Source organism: Lampetra fluviatilis, chromosome 30 (genome assembly GCF_964198595.1).
Source record: "Lampetra fluviatilis chromosome 30, kcLamFluv1.1, whole genome shotgun sequence".
Lineage (NCBI taxonomy): Eukaryota > Metazoa > Chordata > Hyperoartia > Petromyzontiformes > Petromyzontidae > Lampetra > Lampetra fluviatilis.
In genome coordinates, this window is record NC_136304.1 from 5,879,251 (window position 1) to 5,907,178 (window position 27,928).

A 27,928-nucleotide genomic window follows, 5' to 3' on the forward strand; every position below is an offset into this window, starting at 1 on the left:
GTGTGGCAGTCCAGCAATAGAGGGGCTCGCTGGAAAGGTGCACCAGCACTCAGAGGGTGTGTGTGGCTCGGGAATTAGAATCGCACACACTCTTGTTCCCTGTGACCAAATCACTCAGAATGTATTGTATGTATGTTGAACTTCTTTCGTACCGTCGTCAACCGCGCTAATCGAAAGTTTGGGGCAGGACAACAAACTAAACACAAAAAGCAGTTCTAAAAAAATTAGTTTTCAATCGAGATGATTTAAAAGCGCAAAGCTCCAGTGGCCTCCTAATATTGGAAGGAAGAGCGTTCCAGACGGCTGTAGAGGCGCATCTGAAAGCACGCGATGCGGTGACCGTCTTTGTCCGATGGCTCGCCAAAAGCCACTGCTGCGATGATGATCGGAGTTCTCGCGATGGTTTATGCTCCTTAACGAGATCAGCAAGTTATTGTAGTTCATTTGTGGCAGGCACAATGGGCCTGATTTCATCAGATCTCGGAAGCTTAGCAGACATGAGCCTGGATAGTGCTGAGATAGCCATCCACCAGAGGGCAGTGCAACAATATCCATTGCTGTACTGTACTTCTATGCTCGCACATCTTTGCACCCCACCTTCACCAACTCACATGTACCGGCGTGGTTAATTTCGGTCAAATAACTCACCACGGTGTGGGGTGGCCCTCATCCAGAAGTGCAGTGCTGGACACATTTCCTGTTTGTCTTGGCTTGCCATCTTGAACCCGCTATCCCAATTGTACAAAACAAGTTGGTCCAACTGTTTTAAAAGAAGAAAAAAATCATTTTGTGATCCTGTCGAGGGCATTTCTACAAATGTGTTATGTACGCTGCGGAAAGCTTACAGTGAATTCGTTTAGTTTTGCGATAACGCTGTCGCGTAGTCCTCTCAATTCTCTCCCATATATTATCTCTGCATTGTTTGTGTGGCACCCTTTATTTATTTTTTTGCTCAAGGGTACCCTCCTCCCAACCCCCCTCCTCCCTTCACACCCCCCGTTTAGCTTTCAGAGCCCTAGGTGTTCCTTCCAGGTCAACGGCAGGTTGAGCGGAATGCCAGCTGAAATTGTTTGTGCAATACAAACGAGCGTGAATGTCTACCCGACTTTAACAGCGTTAAATGCGTCCCTATTGTGGTGCAATTAATAAATGAGTCATGCGCGCAGAGCAACAGCATGTGCCGCCGCTCCTTTGTTGTTCCCTTTATCTCTTTGTCGGAGTCTATTGTTGAGCCACCGTTAAAAAGGCCTCACTTGGGCCCGCGTTACAGTGTGCCAAGTGATCCCCTCCCAACGCACGTTACGCACCGTTTAAAAATGGATAAACATTTTCCACGTGCACCGACTGCACCGTGCGTGAGCGAGTGGATTCGGTACGCGTGTCTTGTCGGGGGATTTTGCGGTAGAGGTACGAGAGGCCCCCTTGCGAGTGAAACTTGCCCCCCTTTAGAGCAAATTATTTAGACAAATAAGCAAAGAAAAAACTCAACTCAACACGTTCATCAATAAAACACTGTGACCTTTAAAGGAAAAATATATGCGACAGGGTGGCGTGTCGGGCAATGGGCGTTCTTCACAGCGCTTAACTTTTACATAATTCTCGTATGTCCTATGAAGTAGAGCCATTGCCTGAAACATCGCCGATTATATATTCAACCTTTTAAGGCAGTCTGATTGATGAATGCGTTTTTTTGGCCTCTTTAGAGATGGCTTAAATGGAGCAATTCCCCCACACTCCTGTACAAATTACCCACGACAAGCAAAACAAGAGGCGGGGCCGAGAGAGACCCCAATGCTCAATTTGGTCGTTGTGAGCTGGCGCCACTGATGTCCCCGTACCTATGCTGAACTTAAATTTCGATTTAAAGCTTTCGTGACTGCAGGGATTCATCTTCTTGATTATTTCGGTAAAGTCACGTAGAATGGAAACAATAAAATAATCAAAATAAAATATAATAAAGTAATTCTCACGACGTTTCGGCCACAACGCAAGCAGCCGTCATCAGGTGGAGAGCAGGTCTGTCGAGTAGACTCTGTCGACTCTGTCTACTCGACAGACCTGCTCTCCACCTGAGGACGGCTTCTATGCTGAACTTCTTTCGCTGCCGTACACAGCCAACCGTGCGAATCGGGAGGGCAACCAAGTAAACACGAAAAGCATTTCTTAATAAATAATGGTGTGGGATCAATGACAAGGCTGGCACCTGGGATAAAATAAAAAAACATTGCGTTGATTGTGTGTAGCGCAGCCGTGCCTCGCTAACAGCCGACGCACAACCAAAGCACAGCATGGGAACAAAAAAATGGTTTTAGCTGCGCACTTGGATGCAGCCTAATCCAACTGTCAGTGTACAACAATAGGCGTTGGCGATGGGAAGAAATGCGCATTCATCAGCAGCACGTGCACTCGTCAGCTTCGGCGAGGGAGCGAAATAAATTAAGCCCATTGAATAATATATTGCAACGATGCCGAGTTCTTCTGCGTCTTTTGTCAGATTTTGACGGATGACTTCCTGGATGCCATTTTACCTTCTTAAAATAGACGGCGATGTAAACATTTTAACAGCGAATGCGAAGTAAAGCCACCAAATAACGATGAATTAAACTTGCTTGCCATGTTCGTGCATAAAAACAAGCTCATTATAAGGTCGTACCTCTTGGGACTTCTCTTCACTTGATACAGATATTTTGCTGTGACAGTTTCACCTGAAGACGGAAGCTTGTGTTGCCTCCGAAACGTCGTGATTTTATTGTTTTTATTTTTTATTAATTTTAATTTCATTTTTTACCTACGTGACTTTACCGAAAGAACTAAGAGTATGAATCCTTGCAGTCACGAAAGCTTCAAATCTAGAATTAAGCTCATTATACGCAATTGTGGAAGATTAAATGCACATTTCTCTTTTCCTTTGGTGTGTGTGTGAAGGAACTCCCATGCCTCAGATACCACAGGCCCCCCCTGCACCCCCAGCACCTCCTGCCGCCCCCCCGATTCCACCTGCACCCCCGGCTCCACCGCTCGCTGCTCCCGGAGGACCGGGTGCTCCCCCCGCGCCCCCTCCGCCGCCTGGGCCGCCTCCGCCACCCAGTGGGGGGGGGCCCCCTCCGCCCCCCGGTGGGGGCCCCCCCCCTCCTCCCCCTCTGCCGATCGGGGGTTTCGGGGGAGGAGGTGATCTTGGAGGAGGGGGACTGGCTGCTGCTCTGGCCAATGCTAAACTCAAGAAAGTCGCCAAGGTTTGTCGCACCACAAACACGTCCGATCAGGAGCCTTCATCTATACGGTGAATTTTCAATGATAAAAAATATTTTTAAACTAGCAGCTCGGCTGGCTGCAGTAAAACCACACCCTGCTTAAAGTTACAACCGACCCGGAGATCAGAGCGCTGAACTGCCACCGTTGAAATTCTGGGATTGTATCTCGGCAGCAGCCCGTGATTAATCCATTCTCGAGCGTAGTGAGTTTTGCTGGTGTCACAATGGTCAGCGATGACTGCGCAAAACAAATATTGGTTTGACTGTCAAGCGACCGATATCACTCTCAGTGGTATGTCTGGATGAGAGGTCACTTTAAGGCCGCTTCCACAGGCCATTCCCAATCACGAATGGTTTCTCTTCTCCGTGAGAGTCCTGAATGGATTCTTTGCCTGTCTGATATCATACTCTGATAGCTATTCGGGGAAACATAGCTACGTTTTTAAAGTTAAAAACAATTTGGAAGTAGTGGAGGAGGGAGCGCATTCAAATGACCTAAATTTAATTCGAGCCAAACATGCAAATGAAGACATTGCACAGTTGCTTAAATCACACTGCACGGACGGTGTGGTGCTCACGTTAGTCCTCGCCTCTCTCTCCGTGAATCCCACCGTTGCCATGCCCCCTGCCCTACCACCACACAGCAGCAGCAGCAGCAGGCGGAGGAGGGCTCCCCATTAGCCGGTGGTGGAGCCGCCAAACAGGACGCGAACCGCACCAGCGGCAGCGCAACCCTGCCGTCGGGAGGCGGAGGCGGAGGCCTCATGGAGGAGATGAGTGCCCTGCTGGCCAGGAGGTACTGCTGCTGCTGCTGCTGCGTGTGTTGCTCGTTAACTGGCAATGTCGCTCGTTAATCGAGCTTTGTTAACGCCTGTGCGCACAACCACTGGGGTAGAAGTGCCGCCTAAGTTTTTCACGGTTGTGTGTGTGTGGCATTCCGATGTGTTTTCGGTTTGTCCCGCCGTGCAGGACGTCTTGACGTTTCACTCCTTATGCCGCTGGGGGCTTCTTTAAGTATTCATTCGAGCTGGGGAGCCTCTTCAGGTGTTCAGGTCTTGGACAAAGCTCGCAGCACACCGTGGAGCGAAACATCGGGCATCATGCCTAGCAACAAGCGGCACAATCCATAAAAACACTTCGGAGAGCCACACTGCTGGGTCAAGTTACAGAACTGGGTTATTCTTAGGTTCATAACAATGTGTAGATTCGTAAGCGTTGATTGTTTGCTGATTATGCAGATCATATGCAAATCGAGTGGGCGGGACTGTCCAAAGGAAACGGAACGATAGTGAAAATGAGAAAAAAAGGTTAAATTAAATCGAGTCGTGACCCCAAACGGTGACAATGCTTTGAATTGATGGGGGGGTGGGTCCATCGATGCATTCCTAGGTATAATATCAGCATATTCTTGGACCTGCTTGAGTCTTTTATTTGAGGTTGTGGCTTCAAACCCAACTCTAACGCCTGTATATTTGTAGTTTGCACGTTCTTCCCGTCCTCCGGTTTTTCCCTCCACATTTAGAATCAACACGCGTTTAGAGAGTATTGGGCTACGATAAATTTCCACATGAGCCACTTCATTGGGCTTATAATTTGTGGCCAGGTCGCTTCTGAAAAAGAGCTACATAGCTCAGTGAGCCTTACCTGGTAAAAAAAAAAAAATTGTAGTTTTATAAAATCGTTGCTTTTCTTTCAGACGGAAAACCGTTGACAAGCCGGCAGCTCAGCAAAAAGTGGAGCCGAAAGAAGAGATCCCAGCAAATGTACGTGGCAGTATTTGACTCAACGTGTTATGCCTCATTTAATCGTCACCTTTAGACAATACATTTTGGCACTTTACTTTTCATGAGATGTTTTCGGCAAAACATGGCAATTTTGCAACACTAGTGATAACCCTTAATTTTCCAATCACTGCATCAATGACTAATAACATTATACACTCGTTGGTGTGTTGACGAGAACCTGTTGTGGTATACATATGTTCGACTCTAATCTCTCGAATCATTGCTTTATGCCTTGGATTTTTTTTTCAGGACGATTTTGAAGGCAAAAGAGGGAGCGGTGAGTGGGCGACAAAATGGGGCGATTCATTAAATAATTTCCTCCACCTTTTACCGGAGGCCTCGCAAGTAGACGTACATGAATCGCGTAATTTAGAAGCGCAGCCGTGAGCGCTCCCGAGAACAATTTCCGTTCTTCATTCATCCCCCAATCGTTGCTCTCATCTCAGCCTCATCCCAGCCTCATCCTTTATCTTACGAACACGAGTAGCGTCGACCCAGCCGTGCATAACCAAAGACAACACGGGGACAATTTCCGCTGCATGTGCCTGAAACGCACCTTGTCCTGCCGCAACCGTGCATCCGGCGCTAGCCTTGTGTGTCTGGAGTGTTGTTTCCTGGTGTCACGGAGAGGTCATCCGCTTAACGTGATCAAGGAGCCGGTATTGTGCGACACGTTTTTTCGATGTGACATCGGAGCTGACTGAGCGGATTACTTTTTTCCATTCCATTTCGGACGCAATGTTTTGTTACTAATTCCGTTTGGCACCCCCGTGATTCCTTAATAAGGTGAAAGTCACGGCACCAACTTGCTGTGCTGCAAGAAAAGAAAATGGCTTTGTAGTATGACCTTCAGCCCAGTCACAGATTTGTAATTTTACATTAATTGCAAGTTATTGCCTTCTGAGTAATGCGTTGAGCTTAAGGTTTCTGCTTGAAAGTATTAAATCGGGATGTAACATGCTGTACTTGTGTTTCATGTACTGCTTATAAATATTCGGGTGCGCTAAGTGCTGCATTGTGAACGCGTTGACATGGCTTCCTGGTCTTCGCTAAATCCGGTGCCAAGCAATTTATGAGCCAGTCTGGTGCCCTCCCTTCACAAATCGCCTACACTGATCGGCGTGATTAGATTGAAAGCCCCCATTACCTACACGGCATGGGGGAGGCCTTCATCCAGCGGTAGATTGGAAAAAGGCAGGAAGTTAATTTGATTTAGGCATGGGCTGCATGAGAGTCAAAAGGGACCGCTAAATTAGAATTAATTTGCAGGTTTGCGGAAGCGTTTGCGACTCGGGGTCATATTTGGGTCCTGCTGCGTGGGCTGGTAAATCGTGTAACGCTGCTAATTGCTGGGTGGGGATTATCATGTAAACATCCACTTAATTGCTGTGCGTGGAATCACATCACACCGCTGCTGCTATTAAATACATAAAAAAATCCCTCTCTTGCAATAATAATAAATGTTGGCAACATAATTAGTGGGCATTACTGGCAATTTGGAACTGTACTTTTGTTTATTGTAAGTATTATTATTTTTTACTAGGAAGGGGAAAATTTGAGAGAAAAAAAACATTTCCCCCCTGCAAGCGTTTTTTCCTTTTGTGCACAATGTTTAGAGTAATCGGGCCAGTAACGGGAGTGAATAGTGGAACGTTTAACCAAGACGTCCAAAAAGCTTGTAAGCTTTAACCTATAACCTACACAGCGTGACATTTGAATTTGGTCTGAAGTGGGCTGCCTGCGCTGACCTCACCAAATGTCACGCCAATCTTGTAGTTTATTTTCCATCCGCAAATATTTTTTTGGTGCCTTTTGTGATTCGCTTTTAAACTTTGCCACCACGGTTGAAGACGTTTATAGATGAACTCTGTTCGTCTGTCTGTTTGTAATGGAGTGAGGGAGCGGGGTGAATAGAACCCTCCTAAACATGATCTAACATGAACCGAGCATTAGTACGACACTCCATTTATAATTAGCTGTAAAGAAAATTTACAACATTAATCAAAGAGTTGATCAAAACTTTGATACACAATCCAGATATATATTTTTACAACTTGCACACATACAGATGTTTTGTGCTCTGACAGCTACCTGTCTGCTTCCATAGTGCTCATTAAATACTAGCAAAGACAAAACTCATGTTGTAAATCTTTACGTGACCCATGCATACGCGTAATTTCTCCTCACGGGTTTCTTGTTAGTTCGCCGAGCACACTAAGCCGTTGAGGTGGGGGGGGGGGGTAGCGTTTTTCCCCACATCGAATACGAGCGAGAGATGCGTGCGATGTGTCTGTGTTGGGCCTGTGCAGTGGCGGAGGCTGGAAAGAAGGCCTGGGCTGACGGTGGTGCCAACAGATCACCTTCCATTTCAAGGCGAGTGCCCAGGGCCTACTAACGGCCTTTTGCAGTGCACACTGTTAGGTTTTTTCGGTAAAGTCACGTAGGTAAAAAATAAAATAAAAATTGAAATAATAATAGAAATAAAATTATAAATCAGGTAAAAAATTTATAATAAACATAATAGAAATAATAATAGAAATAAAATTATAAATCACTCAAATCTAGAATTTTGCAGTGCACACTCTTAGGTTTTTTTCGGTAAAGTCACGTAGGTAAAAAAATAAATAATGGAAATAATAATAGAAATGAAATTATAAATCAGGTAAAAAAATAAAAATAATAGAAATAATAATAGAAATAAAATTATAAATCACTCAAATCTAGAATTTTGCAGTGCACACTGTCAGGGACAGCCAGGCGATTATTTTTACATTATTCTAGGTCTGATGGCTGTACACATTTGGAAATATTGCATTACATTTCACCTCAAATACAGATCGGTTTGGAGGAGATGACGCTATTAAGTTTGACGAGTCTCTAATTTTTTTCCTTCACACTATACCGCGGAGACTGAGGGGCGAAGTATTCTTTACACGAGAAAAAAAAAACACCCAAAGCAAATTGTGCGACTCGTGCTGCATGCTGTGAAGATTGAAATTCATTGATCTATTAAAACTATTCTTACGCTCACAATAAAGTGCATATACCCATGCGTGTAACAACCCCATTACATTAAATCCATACACGTTTATAATTGTTTACCACTGCATCACTTTGGCCACGAAAGGACCGATTGCTGAATCTTTACTGTGAATCCAAATCTCGACAATTTATCGATTCGGGCAGTGTGCAAATATTTACAAATTCCGAGTGGCGAGTGAGCAGTTGGCCGCCCCCGGTTGATGGTTCTTGACGGTCGTCGCAACAGGTCCAAACCGGCACTGGCATCAGCTGCTGCTTCATCGTCGTCATCGGTAACAGGGAGTCCAAGCAGCAATGGTGTCTCGTCTGCAGAGGGCTCGGATTACGACAGGCTCAAGCAGGTACTGTGAGCCAGCGTTTCCCTCGCAAATGCCGAGCCACGTTACCCCCCCCCCCCCTCCGGCTTGTAGAGTCAGCTGACTGCGTGTGTTGGTGCTTTGAGATGTACAGCATGGGAGGCGGAGGATAACGAAATAAAATGATGATGACATTTGGAATGACTGCTGATTTATAACGACTGTGCTTGTGGGATTTCCAGGATATCCTGGACGAGGTGAGGAAAGAGCTGCACAAAGTAAAAGATGAAATCATCGAAGGTGAGATCTATTCAACTTTAAAAAATGTGTTTTTATTATATTTCAGTAGGAGCCCGGTACAGAGCACAAACCATGACATAGGAGGGGGGTACAGAAACTCCGGAAATATCTATTAGACTCGTAACGTGTGAACGCTCTAATGTGGTGTTTGCTGCAATAATTGACGACAATTTTTTATGACAACTGCATAGAAGATCGAAATACCATGTAAAATGTCTTGATGCATAATCTTTTTTATTACGTTTGCTTATTAAATTATGAAATTAAGTTTGTTGTAATGGGGTGCATTTGTGTGTCTGCATTTGCACGTACGTACGTATGTGTGCGCTCGTCGCCCGTGTGGGCATGCATGTGTGCACGCATCTCTGTACGTGTGCATGTCTGCGCGTGTCCGTACCGCGATTTTTTGTTTTGTTTGAGCAGCGATTCGGGAAGAGCTCAGCCGGATCAGCACGACATAGCTGCCTTGGCGGTGGCAGCCAGCGGCAAGTGTCTTTATGGAGCTGCGCCGTCTGTGTGTGGGGGCCAGCAACGGCCACACTCATGAACTCGTGGGCTAAGGAGCAAGGATGAGCCGTCGTCCTTCGGCAATTCTGCGGCGTTGCGTTTTCACGGAGCTGCTGGCAGGCCTAACGATTGCTTTGCGGAACGTGTGAACTCTGTACGTCGCCCAGAGCCTTACCAAGGTGGATTATTTGCAGCCACCTGTTGCAAAAATGTTAAAGACCAGTGGGTTATTTCTGAGCTACGGCTGTATGGAAACAAATATTTTTCTTTTGTTTTATAGCATTTCTCCGACTTGAAATAATTTCCGTTAAACAAGTGTTTCTTACCGTCAGCTGCTTCGTGTTGTTGGTGCTTGCAGCCTGCTTTAGTATCGACTATTTGGTTGCCCCCCCCCCCACCCTGCACAACAACCCCCCTCCACCACCTCCACCCTCCTCCCCTTGTAAAACTTAAAACTCATTGAATTGGTGTTGTCTTAATTATGTTATTGGAATATTTTATAAGGTTGTCTGCACAATGTAGTGGAGATGAAATTGCTGAAAGGATATACATGTCCTTTTCCGAGGACCACGCAGACCAGTAAGACCACATGAGCATTTTATAATAGCGGTGAGCTGTAATGTCTTAAATTGTTTATTTTTTTTTTATTTTTTTAAATGTTTAAATTGACAAAGCTTTATTATTATTATGCAGGATTTTAATGCAATGGTACTTGGTCACCAATCACTGTAAGTCAGCTGATGAACACGTGCAAAAGAATAATGGATTATTTCCTTTTAAGTCATTATGAAAATAACATTTGTAGGCATTTGAATGAAATATAGTTTCTTACGGTGATGGGTATAGGGTAAAGTTTGGGGTAACTGAAAAGTTGTATTGGAACTTTCAGAGTTTTCCCGAACTGAAGAATGTGTCTGAATTTATATTACGGTAATTCTCTCTGCTCGGAGAGAAAGTTTGTGAGTGTAACGTTGACATGTAGAGAGGGGCCTTCGACACGCTACTGACTTGAGAAAGAGCCGGGTGAATAGAACGCAAATCTAATTTTACTTTTTCTCTATTTGATAATTAATCATGGACTGTATTTTCTATTCATCAAGCTTTAAGAACCCTTGTTTACTTACATGTATCTAGCCAGACTTATTTCTGTTATAAATGCACCTCATTTTATGCTTACCTTGGGATAAACCATTTCAAATAAAGGATTGATTTCGGGGGTTATCACTTGTTGTGTACTGCTTCTAAAAGTAAGTCTGCTTGGAATCGCTTGCATTGTATCATTAGGGGCATTCCATTGAAACATGTCACGTGAAAAATGTTTTTGTTACGAGAACGGTATGTCTATCGTCAGCCGAAACGTTTTTCCCCGCGTAAGCAAGCACGATACGGGATGATTGTTCTGCTGAAAGATATACAAGTGTAACATTTGAGCGAGCCTTCGCCACTTGTTACCTTCATGCTTTGCAGTTTGCAATTAAAAAAGGACAGCCTATAGATAATCCAAGGTCAGGGCCACGTGAGCAAAAAAAAACACGTTTTGTCGAGTTAGCCAAACTAGGTTTTTCAAGAGAGTTATTGAGATTATATTCTTGGATATTTCGGTAAAGTCACGTAGAAGGGAAATAATAAAATCATAAAAAATAAAACAAAATTATTACGACGTTTCGGCCACAACACAAGCAGCCGTCCTCAGGTGAAGAACAGAGTTGTCGGAAAGACAGCGTCCTAATGAACACTGCTAAGCTTGGCAGCGTATTTTAAGTTGGGTGGGAGGAGAAGAGCGCCTTGACAAAGGAGTTTACATTATTGAGATTACTCTCTGGTCTATTCAGAATGTACATGTTCAGGTCTTCGTCAATCCACTGCTGGATGAGGGCAATCCATCGCCGTGCGGGTTAGGACCTTCCGCTCGTCAGTGTGGGCGAAAAGTGGTGAATGTAGAACGTGGGAGCGGAGAGTATAACACGTTTGTTCTGCACTGCCCTTGGCTGCCGATCACAGCCCAGTGTTCTTCATTGCAAGGCCCGTGTCCCACTGGCGGCCCCTGGTGGACTTGTGTTGCCCCTGACAATACACAAATGTGACCCCCCCCCCCCATATCTTCCTCGTGCTGCTGTCAAACCCCCAATGGTTTCAAATGTGTGGCGGCCCTCGCACACTGACGTCTTATCGGTGAAGGTGGCCCTCCTCTGGAAATTAGTGAAGATCACTGACGTCATAGCCTCAGTCTACAAGAACACCAACACCAGCCTGTTGTACAGAATACAACTGGTGATATTGTGAGCCTGAGCCACAAGATCATGATCCTGAATTGGGATATTTGGCTAATTAATTTTTAATATTGCAATTCTCATTACAAGAAAAGCTTTGCCTGAGTCTCGAGACTCATTTTCAGGCTCATCCCACGTGTGAGATGTTTGGGAATGTTATTAAGGAGTGCACTTACTGCCAAAAAGTCACTGCTCTAACGTCATTGTATGTAGATTAACAGGATTTGTTTTGTTCAAGCCACTGCTGGATGAAGGACGACCCAAGCCGTCCGGGTCGTGTGGATTATTTCACCATACTTCACGCTGGTCAATGCGGGTTTCAAGCCGGGCAACATATACAGGGACTCCTCTACTTACGAACATTCGACCTACGCACTTTCAGAGATACGAACGAACCTGTCCGTTTGTCCAGTTGCCTGTTCGGACCGAGAGTCGTAAGTTCAACCGCCGCGCAATAGATGGCGGTGGTGGCATCTACATCTGCAGAACGTGAAGAACCAGTGGCATCTACAGAACGTGAAGAACCAGTGGCATCTACATCTGCAGAACGTGAAGAACCAGTGGCATCTACATCTACAGAACGTGAAGAACCAGTGGCATCTACATCTGCAGAACGTGAAGAACCAGTGGCATCTACATCTGCAGAACGTGAAGAACCAGTGGCATCTACATCTGCAGAACGTGAAGAACCAGTGGCATCTACATTTGCAGAACGTGAATAACCAGTGACATCTACAACTGCAGAACGTGAAGAACCAGTGGCATCTACAACTGCAGAACGTGAAGAACCAGTGGCATCTACAACTGCAGGAGATTATACAACTTTTAAAGCCATTCCCCGTGTTTTGTATGTGTATGCCGTACAACATGTTTGGAATTGACAGGAGAAAAGTTGGACTTACGAACACATCTACTTCATACCCTGTCAACCCACACGGTTTACCCGTATTCCTGTACAGGGAAATTGAGTTTACAGGTCCATATGGCGTACATCCGTTTCAATACGGGCACAAGAATATATATTTGTGTTTCTCCCTTGTGATGGAACTTTGTAGGATGAACGTTGATATTTGTAAGGGCGCGGGGTGACCAATAAGGTCTGAATTGGTCTGTAATAAGGTAGCCACGGATCGGGGGTTGACAGGTATTTGTTTTAAAGTGCAAAATAACGTAAATCCGAGTCCCAAAGATTATAACGTCGTGACGTCACCACGCAAATATAACATTGTGACGTCACCACGCGAATAAACGTCACGTCACCCCCGAAGGTATAGCGTCGTGACGTCACCGCGCCCGGGTGCCTAGACACCGGCGTGACGTCACCGCGATAATAAACACAAAACACCGACAACTGTCGAAGTGACGTCAAAACCGCGAGCCAACCGCGTCAGGCTCCGTGATCGTGACGTCACGATCATCAAAAGGTGGCCGAACACGAGGCCGCGTCTGTCCGTCCGTCTCTTCCCTTCGCACTCGATGGCACCCGAGCGGCAGTGGACGTCCGAGCAGCTGGCTGGCGACGGCGTGAGCAAGAAGGACGTGATCGTGTTCCTGCAGGAGCACGCCTCCGAGGCGGTGGGTGAAGGACCGATCACGACGGAGGCGGCGGCGGGGGGGTGGATGGTGGATGTTCGGTGAATCGCGCGCGGTTCGATCGCCACTCACGGTCAAATGACCCAGTGACGATTTATCTTGAACCGGGGTGGGGGTGACCTGTGGCCCCTTCTCTCGAGGTCGACTTGGCCTCGGATGAGTCACCTGGCGCGGTGTGTTAAGCGTCGCGACTCGGGGGAGACGAAGGCGGTCGTGAAAGGGAAGGGGCATGATGCGGCACAGCAGGATGCGGAGCTGATTGGACTCCTAGCGGCGTTTAGGGATCGGCCTCTGTGGTTGGAGGCTCGTGAAGGACGCTGCTGCTGGGCGGTTGGGAGGCGGGAGGGAGCGACGCTCACAACAACGAGCGGAGCGCCGGGTGGATAAAACGCAGCGAGTTGGTACAAGGACACGTGTGGTGCCTCTGCCGGTCATCTCAGCCAATTGTAACCCACGTGGCACCTGGGTCATTCCATGATCTGCCAGTAGCGAGTCTTAAGACACGACGAAGCCTCAAGGTGCACCTAGCCTGGTATCTTAAGTGCCGTGGTGACGTCACTGCCACTCAGTGGCGATCGGCGGCCGTTGTTGAGAGGAGATTGAGCAATGGCCAGCCAGCGTGGGGTTGGTGGTCGTGGTATCACCAGTAACGCGAAATGTTACTGGTAGGAACCTCCTGGTTATACCAGCCCACAGGGGATTATTGTGTCCGTCCGTCGTGCAGGGAGGTGCTGGGTGGGGAGGGAGGGGCTGGGTGGGTGGGGGTGGGAGGGGCTGGGTGGGTGGGGCTGGGTGGGTGGGGCTGGGTGGGAGGGGCTGGGTAGGGAGGGGCTGGTCACCCGTGGTGCCCTTATAAAACTCAACGTTTAACCTACTCACGCCGGCTTGTGCCCGCCCTCACAGTCGGGCATATTTGCGGAATACACCACGCCGCCGTTGACCCTGGCCATTGACCGAGCAACCCAACGTTCCTACCAGCTCCCTCCGCAGGAATGTGTTAACTACCTCGCCTGGTATACAGGAGGGTCGTGGGTTCGATGTGGAGTAAAAAAAAACGGGAGGACCCGGAGAAAAATCCACGCGACCACGGGGAGAACGTGCAAACTCCAAATAAACAGCGGCAGGTGTCAGGGGGGGTTAACATCTTGCCACTGTGTCATGGTGGGCCATGACATCAAGGGTGAATTGGTGGTCATAAGATGAGGCCCAGACTTGGCGAATCCAACCTTCTGGTGGCCCAATCCCACTCTTAAAATACACGTTTATGCACAGACGAATGATTTCGACGTTACGCATGCCCGGTAGATTTTTTTTTGGAGATTGATGTTTGCCCCCATTATTCGATTGAGGTTTAGAATGCTATTGTGTCAACACCGGCCCATTAGCTAAATGTCTGACACTGAGTTAGTGGTGCCATGGCCATTGGCGGAGCCAGCATTTTCAGGTAGGGGGCGGGCGACCCCTCCAGCAATGAAAAATGATAGAGTAGTTAGTGAGTAAGGAGTTCTAGATTTGAAGCTTTCGTGACTGCAAGGATTCATATTCTTAGGGTTTTTTATACAGCTATCGTGCTGTGACGGTTCCGCCTGAAGACGGAAGCTTGTGTTGCCTCCGAAACGTCGTGATTTTTATTTTATTTTACTTTTATTAATTTTAATTAAAAAAAATACCTACGTGACTTTACCGAAAAAACCTTAATAATATGAGTAAGGAGTTAGTGAGTAAGAAGTTGTTAATGAGTAAGGAGTTGTTAGTAAGTAAGGAGTTGTTAGTAAGTAAGGACTTGTGCCTTGCTTTTTATTCGACGCGTGTGCGGCGATGGCCCAGCCATCGATCGAGGGTCGAATTCGAACCACGTGGTGTGATCAGTGGCGTACTGTATACGCGACTGTGCACAACTCTGAGTCACTTATAGCTGCTTTGCCGTTACTTATTGCCAATTATGGACTCAGGGGCCGTCCATAAATGACGTCACGCTAGGTGCGGGACGTCAGACATTTGTGACGATGTGTGACGAGGGCGGGGGGGGGTTTGAGAAATGTGACGTCACATCAAAATGTGCAACTTTAAATAAATATAGACAACACGTTCTACTTAATTAAATAGACGTTTTAATAAATGTTTTCTCCTACAACATCAGAGTGCAGCGCCACATTAAATACGCATGACAATGACAATAGTTTAAAGCGATTTGAAGCATGTTTTTTTTTTGGGGGGGGGCAGAGCTTTGTGACGTAATATTTGGGGGGTGGGGGGGTCTGACTTTTTGTGACGCCGTGTGACGAAGGGGGGGGGGGCGGGGGAGTCAAAAATCGTCCAAAATCGAGTGACGTCATTTATGGACGGCCCCGCAGACTATTGTCCATCATCTCATAGATTCCCTGGCACATAAATATTATGCTGCACAGTGGCAGTGGGGGTCGAAAAATGCCGATTTATTACTCATAAACCCCAATGATCCGATCGAAATGAGGGATTTCGATCGGATCATTTGGGGGGGGGGCACGTGCCACCCCACCCCACTGGCTCCACCAGTGGCCATGACCAGGTCTGCCCCTCTGCGTTTGTGTATTTCCTTTAGGACAGCCTGAGTCTTGAGTATAAATTTTCAGATGGGGGGATCCGGCTTAACTGACATTTTACGTTTTTGTTTATGTCAGAGGTAAGTGACGCACCCAGAGAAACCCCACACAAACGAGAGAGATGGCTAAATATTCTTAGGTTTTTTCGGTTAAGTCACGTAGGTAAAAAATTAAAATGAATAAAAGTAAAATAAAAAAGTAAAATACAAATAAAATAAAAATCACGACGTTTCGGAGGCAACACAAGCCTCTGTCTTCAGGTGGAACCGTCACAGCACGATAGCTGTATCAAGTAAGAGAAATTCCAAGAAAAGAGTCCTTGTATATATACTGGTTGAGGGTGGGAGGAGCCAAGGTAGGCCCTGGAGCCTTTGAGATGGCACACAGGGACCTGCACAGAAAGCTTCTCGAACCCACTCACAGGACTGTCGCCACCTGCCCACCTCACAGGGTTTTGGGGGGGGGTTGTTTGCAAACCTGCGTGAACCACCAACCCTTGCCTCCAGACATCTGGGTTACAGGCCTACACCACCACAGCTTATTTTGGACTTTGGTGTTTGCTGCAATAATTGACAACTATGGTTTTTTTTGGCTACTATTTCAACAACAAGACATTTGGTATATGAATTGCATCACACCACAAATTTCGACCGTGCCACTTGGAGCATAGGGGGCATTGTGGCTTCTACACTGTCTATACACTCATGTTGACTCGTGCTGTAAGCAGACACGACCAAAAAAAAATTTACTTTATAGCCTGTAACAGACTATTGGGGCAAGTGCTGTTAGCGAGCATCTATGAAGGCCGGCACAGCACACAAGGGGGTGGGTGGCCAACACCACGCCCGGCCGCCTTTGTCTCCCTAGCGGCGATGTTTACACCTAGGGGAGGCCCAGTACCGGTTCAGATTGTTGGCCGTGAGTGGGAATCGATATGGGATCGCCTGGTTCGCAGTGCAGCGTAGCGCTAACATCTACGCCGCCGCTGTCAGCAGAGGGCAGTGCAGCACAGCACATATTGGCATCGTTGCTGTGTTTCATCTCAATCAAGCCGCACTCTGACCACCGTGGTGAAGTATAGACTAATTTATACCCGGCGATCCAGCAGGGTGTGGGGAGGATTGCCAAACCAGTGGATTGCTAAACCAGCCGTACGTGTTGGTTGACTGCAGTACACTGTTTAGTTTCTGGTGCTTACCCCCCCCTCCCGCATCTACGATTTGCACGGTTGGCTACGTACGGTGCGAAAGAAGTTCAACATACATACACTGCCACTTGGGGGGAGCGCTGCTTTGATCCCGGCCGCCGGGCTTGAGAGTTTAATTCCCAGTCACGGCTCTTCACAAGCTCACACCGGACAGTGCGGTGAGGCATGGTCACACAATGTCCCGTGATCGATATGGCGTAGAGGAGGCTTTCAACGGGCAGTGCATTAATTCTAGATTTGAAGCTTTCGTGACTGCAAGGATTCATATTCTTAGCTTTATTATACTGCGTGGCTTTATTATACCTACGGCGGCTTTACCGAAAGAACCAAAGAGTATGGATCCCTGCAGTCACGAAAACTTAAAATCTAGATTGGCTTTATTCTAATTTTAGGCAAAATATTGTGATGTAAACTGTTGTCGTGAATGGCAAATGATTTAACTTGTGCTGCGGCGCCCCCTGGTGGAAAAGTGTAGCACGCCTCTGCAGAAATTGCACTCGAGGTTTATGCGGAGTGACCACCACGACGGTAATAATTACAGCTGATATAGCAGCGCCTTTCATAAAATACCACAGCGCTTTGCATCAATGACAATGGTGGCGAGGTTGATAGTGATAAGTGGGGCAGGGTAGCGGTTAGCGCACTGCGCTACGAACCCGGCGACCTGAGTTCGATTCCCGTTCATGGCCAACACCGGTGACAATTATCTGAACCGATCTGGGGCCTCCCCTAGGTTGACTCGGCCTCAAATGGGTGCCTGGTGCGGTGTGTAAACATTACCACCGGGGAGACAAAGGCGGCCGGGCGCGGTGTTGGCCACCCACCCCCTCGTGTGCCGTGCCGGCCTTCAAAGGTGCTCGCGAACGGCACTTGCCCCAACAGTCTGTTCAGGCTATATGGGGGATCATTGTCTTTTGATAAGTGCAATACAAAAAAATACAATGACATGGCATTGATATCAATGACATCACGCCATTAGAACTTAATTAAAATATTGGATGTAGATCAATTTGAATAGGAATACAAAAATAAAATGTAACCCTATGCCTGTCCACTGAGGGTCTCCTTGCCCCGTGGCCGGTCATGGGGTTTGTTTGACCATATTTCACCATGCTGGTCTGATACAAGTGTAATAAACGACTGGACCACGATGTCTGGCTCAGTGTCCTTTATTATTCGGTTCGTGCTGTACACCCACACGGCTGTCTTTACTCTGTAGCTTCTCCACGGTGCTGACTCCAATGTCGGCCCGATCCCCAACAGCAGCTCCGCTGCTGTTCCTCTCACACAGCCCCCCTTGGCTGTACTCTCTGCTGCTCTTCTCCCTCCGCAGCTCTCACAGCTTCTTGCTCTCTCTCTCTCCCTCCGCAGCTCCTCCTGGCAGCCACACCGCTGCCTCTATCAAGCAGCCCCCTCTCTCTCTCTCTCCGCAGCTCCTCCTGGCAGCCACACCGCTGCCTCCAACTCGCAGCCCTCCTGGCTGTCTCCTCCCCAGCTGCACACCACTCCGCAGCTTGCTCTTATCTTCGGGGTTGGCTCCCGATCGCCGTCGGCGCCCCCCCTTCTCCACACTTGCCCGCGTGGCCTCACTCTTTTCCGCTCACACCCCGACTGCCTTCCCCTTCCGGTTTACCCGCTTAAAGCCCCGAACCTTACCCCCACGTCACATGACTCCACCCCCCGTGACGTCACCTCCGGAAGGTCGCTTACGCCCGCATTACACAAGCAACACATTTGTGCATTACGCTGGTGGGGATGTAGGCGAAGGCCAGCTTCATGTACAAGTACACGACTTTGGACACAAGCACAGCTGGCCTTGTTCCAAAGTCGGTGTGCTTACGCCCAGTGTACATCGTCTCGGCGACCAACCACTGCTGTGAGACTCCACCGTTTTGGGCCATCTGTGGGGAATTTCCCTGCATTATAAACGCTTTCAGTCCTGTGTAAATCAATCGTTTTAGCCGTGGCCCTCTTTGCCCAGTCCCGTGGGTTTTGCACGAGGAATCTGCTGCGTTTTTGTTACAATTCCCAACTCTCGCTTTGGGCTCTTTGGCTTGCCTGTCCATCCGCACGCCTGCCTCGTTAGAGTCCCACTGCCCGAGCGTTGTCCCATCATCATGTCTTGGTGAATGCTCTGCTTCGCAATGCTTGCTTTACGAACAAGCGTAGGAACGCATAGCTTTGCTGGCCATGAGAATGTGAAATGATTGTAAAGCTCCTAAACGTCCTTTTCCAGTTTTTTTGAGGACCGTTGCTGTAAAACATCTCATTTGTGAATCATTAAATGTAATACATGCGATTTAGACAGTTCAGTTTCAGTTAGTTTTTATTACGCTGTGAGCCAAGTAGCTCTTAAATCGGGTTTCATCAACAAAAAAGACCACAGACATACGCAACAAGTCACAGTAAAAGGATAACAGGAAGTTCCAGAGTGCTTTGCATTCCTGCATATATTCTGTACAATGTCAGTGAGGCCCAGTGGCTGAAAAGAGTTGAAATTGTGTCCTTTTTTATTTTAGGCAGCTGTCCAAAAATTATGAAACCGAATTGCAAAATAACTGCCGCTTGTTTTGTGCGTAGTTTGACTGAGAGTGTTGCGGTTGTGCGTTCTGACTGTTGATGCGCAATCTCTGCAGTTCCTTGCAGAGCAGAAGTTGCTGGGGAACCTGAAGAATGTGGCCAAAACGGCAAAGAAAGAGCACTTGGCCCAGGCTTATGCCCTACTGTTTGACACAAAGGTACGCATACACAAAAACTTGGCACACATGTGAGGAGCGCTGGTACGGTGGTTAGCACACTTCGCTATGAACCTGGCTCCTCCGAGTTCAGTTGCTGCACGCAGCTAACATTCACGATGAATATTTTACTCGGTTCTAGGGTCTCCCGTAGGTTGATTCAGCCTCGATGTTGAGTATTTGGTGCAGCTTGTAGACTTCAGCACGGGGTGGACAAAGGCGGATGGCTAGCCGTGGTGGAGGCCACATCACCCCCTTGTATGCCATGCCAGACTTGCTAACAGCGCTCGCCTTGACAGTCGGAGGGCGCCACGGTCGCGAGATGTTAACTACCTCGTCTGGTTTACAGGCGGTCGTGGGTTCGATCCCGACCCTGATGCCTGCTGTATATTTTGAGTTTGCATGTTCTCCCCGTGGTCGCGTGGATTTTTCTCCCGGTCTTCCGTTTTTTCCCTCCACATTTAGAATCAACATGCCTTTTGAGTATTTGGTTTGCTATACATTTCTAGATTAGCCACTTCGTTGGGGTATCATTTGTGGACAGGTCGCTTCTGAAAAATAGCTATATAGCACAGTGGGCCTTACTTGGTAAAATAAACATAGTCGTAGTGTATACAGGGGCCATTGTTTGTCTCCATGCTGCACGCACATGGTTTACGGATTTGCAAACAAAAGAGAGTTTTCAAGTTTGTGTTTTTCTCGCATCGCCAGAACTCGCCACACACCACGAGGCAGCCATCGATGTTCGGCAAAGTGCCAAACTAACGTCGCCGAAATTTGTCGAGCACAGCACAGGTAGCGCCTGCAATGGGGAGCTTTCTATTTGTAATCGCGGCATGGCCATATGTTAGTGCGGTTGGTAGCAGCGCTAGGGCAGCTTGCGCAGCGGTGAACAGCAGGTTTCGCAGTTTTTTGGAATTAGCAGCGGCATCGTCACCTGCGACCTGCCGTGAAAAAAATGCTGCATTTGCCCGAGAGGACGTAAGACCACGGAGATGGAGCGATGAAATAAAACCATGCGCAGGATCTAGACAGATCGTTACATCGCGAGAACACGAGCGACGACTTGAGGAGGGGTCTTCATCCAGCAGCGGGTTGATCATTGCTGACCCACGACGGTGATACTAACGATGACGGTAAATATCTGCCGTGCCTGCCGTGGTGGTCAGCGTGGCTGTTGAGATTTTGCGTCCGCTTCGCTCGCCCTCACACCAATGCCCGTGCCCCCCCCCCCCCACCGCTACCTCCCCCCACACCCAACACCCTCCCACACCCCCCACAGAGTTTCCGAGGGGAGGTTGCGGCGAAGGAGGCGTCCGGCCAGGCCAAGGACGTGAAGGACGCCGGCGCGGCGGAGGAGGTGGTGACGGCGGTGGCGGCGGCAGAGGCACCGGTGGAAGAGGTAGCACTTGTACCCACACACTGCCAACGTCGTCAGTCACAGCAGAGGGCGACACTCATAAATTAAACGTGCGTTGCAGGCGACGACGGAGTTAGTGTTTCTCATGATGGCCTCTGCACATGCACGATAAGGGCTGGTTATATATATGGGGTATAGGGATGGGTGGGTTGGCAAATGGATTTGTGGGGGAGAGGATGAGTGGGTAGGTGAATGCATGAATGGGTGGGTTATTGAATAGGTAGGTGGGTTTGCGGATGGATGGGTGATTTGATATATGGGTTGGTGGGTGTGTTAGTGGATCGGAGGGTTTGTAGATGGGTGATTTGTGTGATTGGATGGGAGAACGCAATAGGTGGATGTATAGTCAAGTGGATAAATTGGTGGATTGTGGGTGAATGGATTCATTTTTTTTATACTGATACATAGCAGAGAAAGGACTTGTTTAACCAGGCGGAACTTATGAGTCTCATTTGCTGGAATGACCCGGGGTGTGTGATCCCAATAGAGTCATTCAAGGGTAATTCTTTTCAACATGGACCCAATCGCCCGGCACACAATGAATGGCCTTCTCTCGTGAATGACAGAGAGGAATCTTTAACGTCTGCTGTGAGTGAAGCGGACGGCGCGTAGCAGTATTGTTATGATTGATACTCGCCACGGCAGCCTTCGTTATGGCCTTGTCCCACCAGCGTTAGACCAGAGTGTGCCAAAAGGATAACAGTACAGGCTATAAAGAAAGCTGTCTTTGGTGTAGGCCAGTCAATTTCAAAGACAATGCCTTTGTTATTTATCAGAGCATGTTTGTTTGCATGTTTTGCCACAAGTACGTGTAGTTAATGCACACTTGATGCCTTGCAAAAGGTATCAGTTTAATGTTTGAACCTCTTAATCGTTTTGATACTGCCAAAAAGGTCCAATAGAAATAACCAGGGCGGCCGCTGGGTTCAAACCGTGAACTTGTGCGACAAGTGCGGGGGCGAACGGGCTGCCCCGTGTCACCGCCCCGATGAGGGAAAGGCGAGTGTCCGTGTGGATCAATAGCATGGGCAGTGCACACTGAGCAATGTTGATTTGCTCTCTCGCACAGTTTAACAGTTTTTTAACCTACCCCCCCGCCCCCCCCCCCCGATTAACTTGCAAACTCTGTCAATATTTTGTTGCAGAGAACTCGCAGGAATCATCGTGATGTGGCAGGATATGTGTTTTTTTCCCTTTGTGTGCGCTTGAACGATAAAGCGGCGATGTCCCCAGCATCCAACGCTGTCTGAGTTTTGTGCCAGTACTCAAATACAGCTGACACGCTCCGGCTTTTTGTTGAAATGACCTGGGCAAAATAAAGATTGTACATTAAGCGGAAAAATAGAAAAAGCCTCGTAAGTAGAGGTGCGGCGGTTAGTTTAGCCCAGCGACTTGATGAATTGTCGCGCTTCGTGGTCAAGAATCGATTCAGGAATCGGTTATTATCTCATCGTGTGGTGAATGTAGCTGCCAATAGGGGCTGTGGGGTTAGGTGAAGCCGTACTGGATCAATTGTCATTGATTCTCACACGCGCGATTCAATGCATGTATTGTGAGTCTTAAGAATCGACTACTCAAGGTTTGCGGAGTAAATAAAGGACTGCTATTTTTCGTGTTGAAAATATTGGCGGTGACCTGGCGTAGCGGTATCGTTTCCGCTGCTTGCTACAGAGGTTCGAGGGTTTGGATCCGGGGGCAGCCCTGATTAATACCACGCTGTCTAATAGCCGTAACGATACCACGCGCCGTCCACTTTCCAGTGGATGTTAAAGATCCCGTGACGTCATACGCAGGAGGAGGCCATTCTGTGCCGGTGTCTCGAGTCCAAATATGGCAGATTCGAAAATCGCTCCACAAATGACTCGATTTGGATGATACATAGCAATCATCGCCCGCTACAGGCGGACTAACACCTCAGGTTCGCTCTTGCAAATGAGACTATCCTGGTCTCATGAGTTCTCACATGGTTAATCAAAATAAACATGATAATTATTCACGACGAGATTAAGAACACATTTTAGCAATCTATTCAATCGTTTCTTTATGATGATGCAACAATTGATGCATCAATACACCATTGCTTTATACGACAAAATGTTTATTCGACCTGGCTTTGCCTTCGACGATACATCATCGCGTCGACCAATACCTCGCCATACTAACGGTAATAACAAGGAATCACGGTAAATGTTTTGGGAAAACTGGATGATGTAAGCGTGCACGTAATTTACGCTTACACTTTATTTCTTCGAAAAAAAGAAACATCGCAGGATAGGCTTTGAGAGGTAACCTCGTGGCTCTGTTGCTCGATACGTCGCATGTGCCGATAAAGTTCGAGTGCCTCTCGAGTCATCGCGTGAAGTTGTCGAGCGGCTTCCCGTGCGGCTGTCAAGTAACGGGCATCCTCGTGGTGGGAGCACGAGAGCCAGGTGTTCCACTCGAAGCGTTCCGCAGAGGTCAACACAAAATTTGGTCGTGGGCCTAAACTAGAGGGAGTTCTCTTTAGAGTTTTTGAGCAACTCTTCCACCCCTACTCTTAGGTTTTTTCGGTAAAGTCACGTCGGTAAAAAATGAATAATAAAAGTAATAGAAATTATAATAGAAATAAAATTATAAATCACGACGTTTCGGAGGCAAACACAAGTCTCCGTCGGCCATTGTGAGACATTTCTATCACTTGATACGGCAAATCTAGCTGTGACGATCCCACCTGATGACGGAGACTTGTGTTGCCTCTGAAACGTCGTGATTTATAATTTTATTTCTATTATTTTTTACTTTTATTTTTTATTTCTACCTACGTGACTTTACCGAAAAAACCTAAGAGTATGATTCCTTGCAGTCACGAAAGCTTCAAATCTTCCACCCCTGATCAGGAGTCTTGGAAGAGGTTAGTGCTGCCCACACTTTACCTCACCCCAAGCGAAACCTGCCCATCGGCTGGCGGTACCCATTTATTTTTCTGTTGGGTGAAGAGGCAAGAGGGTAGGATGTAAGACACTTTTGCACCACTCTTCAGCTGTCAAAGCGGGAGATGGGATCAGGCTGGCGACCCCTGGATTGCAGATCCCCAGTGCGTTAACCATTGACACCGCTGTGGAAATTCCCTTTGTTGCTCGCCCATTGTGAGATATTTCTATGTGTGTGTGGCAAACTGGTAACCGGATTTTACCAGTTCATTTTTTTTTTCAGAAATGGCAAAAAATTATGTTTACAACCCGAGTACATTCACAGTGCCCTATCGTTGAGCTTTTGTTTACTTGTCCCGATTTCTTCTGATAGTCTCTAAGCCAGGATTTGTATTTTTTTCCAGCATTTTCTCTTGTTTTCAATAAATGTATAAATAGTTTTTTTTATCTGTGTGTGTGTGCATGTACTTTTTTACGATACTGTTCTGCTCTTTCAACAGTTTCTTTTGTTTACCGTTTACCAATAGTTCATATCCGTTCATTACCTCTCCGCATTGCCACCGTTTGACTTTTTTGTCGCTCATCCTCGGTGCAGACTCGGAGCGAGCGTGGATACAATTATCTGGCGACTTCAAGGAAAGCGCGACGCCCAATCGAGGCCGATCGATTCGTTAAACGTTCTGTCGGTAGACTGGCACGGGGGAAATAATTATCTTCCCTCCGTCATGAGTGAGGCCTCGAGGTTCGGGCAAAGATTTTGTTCCGCCGACAAGTTTTGCCCTTGAGCCAACTCGCGTCGTCCGTTGTGTCTCGCCAGGGCCCACCCAAGTACACAAAGTCGGTGCTGAAGCGCGGCGACAAGGTGACCGTGCCGCGTAAAGGGGACACGGTTTCCTGCTGGTACACTGGCACGCTGGTGGACGGTACCGTGTTCGACACCAACATCACGACCAGTACGTCGCCGCTACGCCCTCGTCACGTAGGCGTGTGCATGCGCGCGCGGCTGGCGGAGGGTACCGCTGATATTCGACTCGTGTTCCCGAACGTTTTGACGTCGGCCACCTTTCACGACGGCAGAAACTGTTGTGTTGTCGGTGTGTAACGATAAAGCAATTCTTCGATGAAGATCACTTTTCTCAAGATGGACGTTCGAGACGACGCGTGCAGTGAGTCGCGTTTGGAAGAATCGATGCTGGGAGGCTGTCACATGCGCCATTGTTAAAAACAATAAGATTCTTGATAACAATTTTGACCCCGAGGCCTGATAATTCATTGAATAGAATGATGGATGACCTTCATTTCTAAGCAGGAAACAAGCCCATCGTGGTGCGCGGTGCCACAGTCGTCAGCGCACTGCTGTGTGAACCCCGGCAACACGAGTTCAATTCCCAGCCACGGCTAAGATCAGCGGTGTGCGACACCTGAACTGGTCCCGTGCGCCATGTTCACCAACCCGCGCTGAGCAGCGCCGTGAAGTATGGTCTCACAACACCCACGACCAACGCGGTGTGGGGAGACCTCCATCCCAGAGTGGATTGACAAAGGGCTATGATTTACTATTTTTATTAAGCGAGCCCACTGACAAGAAGCAGCTGACGAGCATTGTGATCGTGTGCGACTCGTTGGTTGCATATGCGTGACTGTTAAGGTGACGGGGTGAAGCAATTCCCTTGACTATTTTGACGGTGCGTGAATTTCTTGCAGGTGCCAAAAAGAAAAAAGCCACCAAGCCGCTGTCGTTTAAAGTTGGGTTGGGCAGAGTCATCCGCGGGGTAAGTTCACCGGTTGCCCAGGGTCACTGCGCAGCTTCTTACGTCACGAAGTTAGTTTCCACATTGCCGTTGAAACCTAACAAAATGAGTCCCGTTTTGATTTTTTTATTTTCTTGCTGTGGATTTCACAGCTCATGATGATTGCTTGTGTAGCAGTCGAAACGTCGTGAGAATTTGTATTGTTTAATATTTTTATTATTGTGTTATTTCCCTTCTACGTGACTTTACCGAAAGAACCAAGAATATAAAAATGAGTCCCATACATATGTATGTTGAAATTCTTTTGCACCCTGCTAATCGGGGTCATGTGTTCCCCCTCGCCTTCTGCCCCCCCCCCCGTCACCATTGTCCCTGTGTTTCCACCTCAGTGGGACGAGGCGTTGTTGACCATGAGCAAGGGTGAGAAGGTGCGCTTGGAGATCGAGCCTGAGTGGGCTTATGGCAGGAAGGGCATGCCAGATGCCAAGTATCCTTTTTGGTTCTTGTTTGCGTACGGGAGTGTGTGTGTGTTTGTGGGCGTGCACGCGTACGGGGAGCGGTAGTGTAGTGGTTAGCGCGCTGCGCTCCGAACCCAGAGAGCCGAGTTCGATTCACAATCGTGGCCACGACCACCAACATCAGTGATGATTATCTGAACCGGTCCTGGACTTTCCGGAGGTCGACTCAGCCTCAAATGAGTACCTGGTACAATGTGTAAACATTGCCGTTCTGAAGACAAAGGCAGCCGGGTGTGGTGCTTGTCACCCACCCCCTCATGTGCCGTGCTGGCCTTCATAGGTGCTCGCTTAACAGCACTTGCCTCAACAGACCTGTTAAGGCTATACGGGGGATCTTTGTCTTTGCGCTTGTGTGTACTGCAGTGTATGCTGTTGTTTGTGTTTGACGGCATGCGATGTTGCATCTCCGTGAAAAGATTCAACAGCGAAGCCAGCGATGATTAATGTTAGGACACTGCTTCAATTGCATCACGGTGCAAACGTGTAATAAGTGTGGAACGATGCGTGAATTCATCATAATTACCACCATTTTTAAGCTCACGATAGATGCATTGAATTTAAGGTGTAAGAACTGATCTTTCTCAGTTCCTTTTGTTTACGTAATGGGTTCACGTCACCGCGACAGCCAATAAAGGTGCTACCATTCACCAGTGAATTGTGATGATCCGTCAAATCAAGAAGACGAAGAGGTCCACCCTTGCGTATCGGTCATGTACTGTATGTACGTTGAACTTCTTTCGCACCGTACGTAGCTGACCGTGCTAATCGGAGGTGCTGGTTCAATGTAGGTTGAACCGGGGGTAGAAAGACGCAAATAAGTAATAGCACGCCTTTCATCGGACGTATAACTGCATCGTTCTGGATGAGCGGAACGGTGTCAATCGCAGACGATGCGAGTGCACGCGGCCCCGACGTTGACCTGCGCGGTGACACACGTATAACCCTTCGATGTTCCTACTTCCTTAACTCCCTTCGCAGGATTCCGCCAAATGCAAAGTTGATTTTTGAAGTGGAGCTGGTGGACGTTCAGTGAAAGCCAGAAGAGAGAGCCCACCCCACTGTTTCACGGAAGAAAAAAAACACAAACACACTATCTCCGAATCACACTTTTTACAAATGAACAAGCTTTTACAGGCTGGTCAAATTCTCTCTCACCTGAGCAGTGAATTAAGCTGCATCTTTCACCGTGACTGGGGGTTCAACCCTAGCGGCTGATCCTTTGACTTGGCTTGTTGCTGGACTTCAGTATGAGGATGCCTTGGACTCTGAAGATCCGTAAGCTTTTGAATGCATACAGAGATATCGCAGCAAGCGCGCGTGGTGTGTGTGTGTTTTGGTCGTCCACAAGTAAAACCGCCGTACTTCAGTCTTGGTGGTCTGCATGTTTGGCGAGTTTATGTTGACTCCGTGGTTTAGTATAAATGGCGCGGCAAACCTCGCCAAGCCGCCCGACGTTGGGGCTTGTGGGAGTTGTTTCACGCGGAGGTTGAATAATAAATTGCCCATGAAACACACCGCGTTAACGCGTGTTCGTCGGTACAATTTTTTTTCCGTCGTTTGGTGACCCTTCACTCGACACTTTTGGGGATCGTCGAATGCCACATTGGGCTTAACGCGATACATTAGAAGTTGAAAACTTGAGAGATGTGGATGATTCTCGTTCGTAAGAGTAACCTATGTCTCATTTGCAAGAGTCGGCTGGGTCTCATTTGCAAGAGTGATCTGGGCCTCATTTGCAAGATTCACTTGGGTCTCATTTGCAA

At 47.7% G+C, this 27,928-nt stretch overlaps 2 protein-coding genes across 4 annotated transcripts in view; both read left to right on the forward strand.

The window, feature by feature from the left end:
• EVL (Enah/Vasp-like) overlaps positions 1 to 10,401 on the forward strand; it is a 43,178-nt gene extending 32,777 nt beyond the window's left edge. The window contains exons 6-13 of one of the 2 annotated variants that reach the window (XM_078870413.1): positions 2,926 to 3,233; positions 3,896 to 4,047; positions 4,948 to 5,014; positions 5,285 to 5,312; positions 7,345 to 7,408; positions 8,304 to 8,418; positions 8,616 to 8,673; positions 9,097 to 10,401. In XM_078870413.1, coding sequence (XP_078726539.1) covers positions 2,926 to 3,233; positions 3,896 to 4,047; positions 4,948 to 5,014; positions 5,285 to 5,312; positions 7,345 to 7,408; positions 8,304 to 8,418; positions 8,616 to 8,673; positions 9,097 to 9,134 — 830 coding nt within the window. In that variant the 3' untranslated portion in view covers positions 9,135 to 10,401. The remainder of the gene's footprint in view (positions 1 to 2,925; positions 3,234 to 3,895; positions 4,048 to 4,947; positions 5,015 to 5,284; positions 5,313 to 7,344; positions 7,409 to 8,303; positions 8,419 to 8,615; positions 8,674 to 9,096) is intronic. The other variant, XM_078870415.1, reaches the window with a different exon arrangement.
• Positions 10,402 to 12,842: 2,441 nt separating this feature from the next.
• On the forward strand, positions 12,843 to 27,679 carry FKBP3 (FKBP prolyl isomerase 3). 2 transcript variants are annotated; one of them, XM_078870416.1, is made up of 7 exons: positions 12,843 to 13,025; positions 19,469 to 19,570; positions 20,850 to 20,969; positions 24,714 to 24,849; positions 25,601 to 25,668; positions 26,037 to 26,134; positions 27,144 to 27,679. In XM_078870416.1, exons 1-7 carry the CDS (start codon positions 12,927 to 12,929, stop codon positions 27,196 to 27,198), a joined length of 678 nt encoding a protein of 225 aa, XP_078726542.1. In that variant the 5' UTR covers positions 12,843 to 12,926; the 3' UTR covers positions 27,199 to 27,679. The 2 variants fall into 2 exon arrangements, with proteins under 2 accessions (XP_078726542.1, XP_078726543.1); XM_078870417.1 differs by lacking the exon at positions 19,469 to 19,570.
• The last annotated feature ends 249 nt before the right edge of the window (positions 27,680 to 27,928 follow it).

Excerpts from the sequence above, each read along its gene's own strand:
- FKBP3 (XM_078870416.1), top strand. The coding sequence starts at position 12,927 with ATGGCACCCGAGCGGCAGTGGACGTCCGAGCAGCTGGCTGGCGACGGC. Across the intron at positions 13,026-19,468 it reads AGGAGCACGCCTCCGAGGCG|TTCCTTGCAGAGCAGAAGTT; the intron begins GTGGGTGAAGGA and ends CAATCTCTGCAG. Across the intron at positions 24,850-25,600 it reads CGACACCAACATCACGACCA|GTGCCAAAAAGAAAAAAGCC; the intron begins GTACGTCGCCGC and ends AATTTCTTGCAG.